This window comes from Nerophis lumbriciformis, linkage group LG38 (genome assembly GCF_033978685.3).
Source record: "Nerophis lumbriciformis linkage group LG38, RoL_Nlum_v2.1, whole genome shotgun sequence".
NCBI classification, from domain to species: domain Eukaryota; kingdom Metazoa; phylum Chordata; class Actinopteri; order Syngnathiformes; family Syngnathidae; genus Nerophis; species Nerophis lumbriciformis.
This window is the reverse complement of record NC_084585.2, coordinates 22730612-22736611: the sequence shown is the minus strand read 5'-3', so window position 1 is coordinate 22736611 and position 6000 is coordinate 22730612. Positions and strand designations below refer to the sequence as shown.

Sequence of the window (6000 nt, the reverse complement as noted above, 5' to 3'; positions counted from 1 at the left end):
ATAAAGAAAAAGAAAAAAAATGGTTAAAAGCCATCGTCTCGGGAGAGCATTTCATTTCTTCCCGTGCATTTTTTTTACCGTCCCCGTGACTACGGGACTACGTTAATCTCAAACCCTGGAAGTTACATTTTATTGTTTGCATTATTTGTTTCAGCATTGCACTTTGAAGATGGTTCCTCAGTTCTTTGACAGCTTTGGCTCTTTTTCAGATCAGCAAGTCTTTCTTATTTACAGAATATATAAACGTTTCTCATTTCTATTCAGACTTCCATATATATTTAATTTCCTTAACGGCTTGCCATAATATATATATATATATATATATAAATATATTATATATAAGCCAAATTATCTCGATCCAGATATTACTTTAATTTAAGTAATTAAGTAATATTTCCAGGGCTTGAATTTACAACCATTTTAGTCACATATGTGCCCAAAATTTAATCTGTGCAATTTCAAAATATTTGGGAACAAACAATTATTGTATTGTGAGCGAAAGTCGTGGCATTAGCCTCTGTGTTGTGAATTAATAACATAGAGGCTAATGCCATGCGTTGTGATTCAGTGTATCTTGAAGGATCATGCAAGTAATTGTTTCTTGTTGATGCTGTAAACAAAATGTCACTGTGCAAACCCATGTTTGTTGTTGTACTGAACACAGATTGAAAATAAACCGACTGAAATAATAATGAACCAATGAACAACCAATGAATAATATTTAAGTCTTTGTTAGCCGTTTGTGAAGTTTTGTGCTCGTGCGCTACGTTCGCTCGCATCCTGTGCATCCCCTGGGGGCTAAGCCCCCCCTGTCCTTAAAAGCTAGTGACGCCCCTGGCCGGCCCGTTCTCAGTTGGTTATTTATGCGTCATATAACGTACACTTATTCAGCCTGCAGTTCACTATTCTTTATTTATTTTAAATTGCCTTTCAAATGTCTATTCTTGGTGTTGGATTTTATCAAATAAATTTCCCCAAAAAGTGCGACTTATATATGTTTTTTTCCTTCTTTATTATGCATTTTCAGCCGGTGCGACTTATACTCCGGAGCGACTTATACTCCGAAAAATACGGTAACTCAAAAAGCGATGAGCAGAATTTGATTTAACTTTCTGGAAATGTCAGAAATGAATTAAAGGGTTCATATGATGATTTATTTTCTACTTTTAAAACACTTTCTGGTGGTCTACATAACATGTAATGGTGAGTCTTTTGTCAAAACTTTCCATACAATATGTTTTACAGACAGTTTTCAAGCTGCTTTCTGACCGTCTCTTAAGGATGCCGCGTTTTGTGGGCGGTCTAATCACGTGGCTCTGCCTTGACAGCCTATTCTCCTCGTCAGCCACAATATAGTTTTTAGTGCTTCCATATGGAGTCGACTGACAGATACGAGTTAGAACTAGGGCAGGGCAATATGGACCAAAACTGATAATCCGGTATTTTTAAGCCAAATTGCAATAAACAATATATATCTGTATTTTAAAGAAAAGCATGCAAGGTGTTTAGTTTAAACTCAATACCACATTACTGTTACTACCAGTGTTCTGAAAATTAGTTTTCAAAAGTAATTATTAAAGTTATTCCTTACTTAACCAAAACAGTAACTTGTAACTTATTGCTGATGGAATTACTCTTAATTAAATGAAATTAGTTACTAGGGAAAATAATTAATGCGTTACTTAAAAAAACTTTAAATGTAATTTGCAGTTGAGAGAAGTTTATGAGAGCAGTGTGTGTGTCGTGTGTGTGCCTTTAAAAGGCTGTGTCTGTTGCCAAGCGACGTGTAGCGTTAGCAAGGTTTTCAGTTAAACTGTATTTGTTAGCTTTAGCAGTTAGCCGCCTCTGTTCTGTTGACTCTTTTTACCGGCTTGTGGTACCTCTGGTTAATAAAGAGGAGCCGGCACCCGCCCCTGCCAGAGTCACAGTGTGGGCACATTGGCGGTGCGCAAAGGCAAATGTGGCTGGGGGTCGATGTCAACAATGCCCAGTAGCAACTCAGGACGCGTGCCAGACCCTTCCTCAACTACGATGCGTGCCGCCCCCCCCCCCCAGCGGTGGCACACCACATCGGCCGTAACAAAGGCACAGCAAAAGGTATTGGTATAGCGCTATCTTCTCAAATATAAATCTTGTTCTAAAATATACCAGCATTAACTGTAATATCTGTAAAAATATACTGCCCAGCTCTAGTTAGAACTATACCTACATTGTATTAGAAATATAGCAACAGCCGAGGACGCATGTGCATGTAACAGTCAGTCTGCCCCACAACAAGATGATACAGAAAAAGAAGGAGCTGACATCACCAATGGGGAAAAACATCACTAAACAGGCAAACTCCAAACGACTCATTTAGCAGAAGTATGAACGAAGGCAAGATTGTTTTATAAATATCTCTGCGATGCTTCCATGGTTTGGATTTCACATTTTTGGGACTTATGCAGATCCTAGACACACACAGCAGGTACCGATAGGTAAGAAAAGTTGGTTTTGCAGCATGGGGCCACTCTAAGGGACAATTAATTTGAATTTGGTGGTGAGCTGGATCACTGTCTGGATTCAGGATTGCACTCTCTAAGTACTTCTGTAGTTTTGGTGTAAGCAATTGTTTAGCAGCAGTCTTACAGAAATTAGCTATAATTTTAAGCCTATTATTTAAGATGAATCTTTTTTTTTTTTTAAATCTCAACTTTACTGACTTTTCTTTCACTCGAGGGGCATGAAAGCTGGAGCATGATTCCCTTCCAAAGTCCATATCCTAGTTAAAAAATGTATTAATGTATGATTTCATTGCTAACCTGCTGAGTTTCATCTTCTTCCATCTTGTCCTCCATCTGTGAGTTGCCTTCCAATGAATTTTTACCAGGTGCCTTCCTCTTCTTTCCAGAGCCATCTTTAAAAGATATATATTTAAAAAAAAGACAATTTCTTACATTGCCCATGTTTTGTGTTTTCTATTTACTTTTCTTTGTCTTATGAACAGGAGCAGCGGTGCTGGGTAGTATCACATCTGTGCTCTCTCCATCAAAGTTAGCGACAGGTGGGATGTAGCCAGGTGTTTCTGAAACAAAGAGTTGTTGTAAAACAAGTCCAGGCTATTTCCAGTGGATGCTGTACATGTCAATCCCACCAGCCAAAGCCTGCTCCAACAGGGTCTGAAGGTAAGTGATGTTCTGCAGACGGGTCATCACTTTCATCTTCATTTCCATTTCCTTCAGCCTGCAGAAGGCATTTACCAACTGCCACGACACACACAAACCTTGGTGAAAAGCTACTTCAGTGGCGAGTAAACAATCTGGCGTAGTTACCTCTCTGAACCAGTTGATAGTGTGGAAGAGTAAAGTGCAGAGGAACTCCTTCTCTACTTTGGAAAGGCTCTCCATTTTGTCCACCACATCCATGTCTGTTAGGATGAGAGGGCAGCCTGGAAAACAAATGTCATTTGGCAGAAAGAGCAATTTGGAGTGGCTTTTATTGTATGCCCTTACCCAGCAAGGCATCAATCTCATCTAGGCCTTCGTGGTTCTGTTTCTCCTCGCACAACCGCAGTAGGCGAAAAAATGGGGACAAACAAAGAGAACTCCTGTCGATACAAAAACAACTGTGTTAGTTGCAAACTTACACAAGGATTCTAGTTGGAGAAGTGTGAGGTAAGAGATCGATTTTTTTCAGGGCCGAGGCCAATAATCGATATTCGGACCAGTTATTCATTTTCAGTCAAATTATTTAAACATTAATAGTATACATCAGTGTAAACAGCTGGACAAGGCCTTAATTTTTTTTAACATCATTTTTAAGAAAACGTCAGATCAGTAGCTACACAGGGCTTGATTTGCTAAAGGTCTGCGTGTCCTAAAACACATGCAAATCTGATACCACAGGCAAAGTTGATCTACTAAATGTGTGCAAAATGGAGAGCTTCTGTTAAAGGGGCTGTTGGCAACATTTACACAGATGCCTAGAGGACACCGACTTTCCAATGTATTCTACACAGTATATCCCGCGCTCTTACAGCTTCTCGTGTTTAATGGCGTAATTATGTACGTACGTAACACATGCACGCACATTAGCTTTCAGTATTTCTTTGTTAATAATAGCAATTTGGATAGCTAGCGTTAGCGGTCATTGAATGTGTATTCTATCATAACAACATGATTGCAAATTGTTCGTTGCTTCTTTTGTATGGGTGCCCGCCTTTACGGCCTTTCATTTTTTTAATTAAGGAAATATATTAACATCTCCAACGAAGAGGATTAAGTTAAGTAAGTAAGTCCAGCGCTTGGTATTTTGATCTTAGTAAATCAGGCCCATAATGTTTTATGCAATGCTAATGTGAAACATGTGGCGCTCCATTAATGAGCCCACGCTGCAAGTGCTGCGGATGGAGGCTTGTCGAGCGACTCCATCGCTGTAGTAGAGAAAACAAAACAGGACCAGGTACACGCTAAGAAAGAAAGAAAACTGGATTTCCCAGCAAAAAATGTAAGGTTTTGACAGGTAAGAAAAGGAGACGTATTAGAGACAATCAGCACTACAGGAGGGGCAGGGCTGTACGGTTAGCTTTTTCACTTGTAGCACCGATGCTACTGAAGGAAAAACTATTAGTATCACAGAACATTTTTTGTAATTTTTGAAATGTCTCAAATATCACAATTTGAATAATACCACTGAACGTGCACATGTGCACACATAAACACAATGCCATCATAAGGCCTACTGCAAAGCTCAAACGCAGAGAACACCCCTAAACTGTGCTAGCACTGTCAGAAACATGAGTGTAGGGCTGTGCGATATGGATCAAAATATAGTTTTATGGGCCAAGATATAGTTTTGCCTATAAACTAACCCATAAATGGAAATATTCGTTGACATTAGATCTCGAACAATGCCTTGATTTAAAATGTTCGAGACTGATGAGGATCCCAAATACACAAAAATAAGTATCAATAAATAAGAAAAGTAGGTTTTGCATAACAGGATCCAACTTTAGAGGTGTTTTGAGATAACATAAAAGAAAAAGCCTTGGAAAAATTGTAAGAAAAAGTCAAATATAATCTCCAATCTTCTTTAAAAAACATTTAGTTATGCTAAATTCTTCAACTGACAAAAATACTAAAGAATAAAATGTGAAATAATATGGCCTGATTTAAGAAAACATGTTTAAATGTCAGCAGCAGCATGAAAATAATTGACCTTTAACAAAAGTGTTTTTATAGGTAAACATTATTATAGGACATACACACAAAGATTTTAGCCAAGAACACCAACCTGCCAACTGCTTCATGATGCTGTGTGACAGGCTGTGTTCTGAAAATTACTTTTAAAAAGTAATTGATTCTAGTTACTCGTTACTTGACCAAAAAGTAATTGGATTACAAACAGAATTACTCCTTCATAAATGTAAATAATTACAAGGTAAAGTAGCGTGGAGGCATTGCGGAGATACAGTATTTATAAAACAATCTTATTTTCTTTCATACTTCCGGGAAACGAGCCGTTTGGAATTTTGCCATTTGGTGATGTGTTTCCTTAGTGTGACGTCAGCGGATAATCCATATATGGTATAAATTTACCCAAAAGGCTTTAGGCGAGTCTGCCATTGTAGTCAATAAGCTCCTTTTTCTCTATCCTCTTGTTGTGGGGCAGACTGGCTCGTACATGCAGATGCATCATCCGCTGGTGTCATTTCTAATATAAAAGTAGTGTATAATTCTAACTAGGGATGGGAATCGAAAACAGTTTCTTGTTCAGAATCGCTTGCCATTTTTTCCACACGATTTCACGGTTCCTGCGCTTGAGAGCGTGTTATTGCGCAATGTGTATAGCAGGGGTGCTCACACTTTTTCTGCAGGCAAGCTACTTTTCAATTGATCAAGTCGTGGGGATCTACCTCATTCATATATATAATTTATATTTACTTATTTATGAAATATATGTTTTTGTTAACAAGTTAAAGGTGTTTAATGATAATACAAGCATGTTTAACACATATAGTTA

The 6000-nt window shown here is 38.2% G+C and overlaps 1 protein-coding gene across 5 annotated transcripts in view; it reads right to left on the bottom strand.

The window, feature by feature from the left end:
• fancd2 (FA complementation group D2) overlaps positions 1-6000 on the bottom strand; it is an 84243-nt gene that overhangs the window by 32210 nt on the left and 46033 nt on the right. For 4 of the 5 annotated variants that reach the window (XM_061932626.2, XM_061932629.2, XM_061932631.2 and 1 more), the window contains exons 24-28: positions 3492-3586; positions 3312-3427; positions 3134-3242; positions 2966-3064; positions 2802-2896 (exon numbers count right to left, since the gene is read on the bottom strand). In XM_061932626.2, the coding sequence (XP_061788610.2) occupies positions 2802-2896; positions 2966-3064; positions 3134-3242; positions 3312-3427; positions 3492-3586 (514 nt within the window). The remainder of the gene's footprint in view (positions 1-2801; positions 2897-2965; positions 3065-3133; positions 3243-3311; positions 3428-3491; positions 3587-6000) is intronic. The other variant, XM_061932630.2, reaches the window with a different exon arrangement.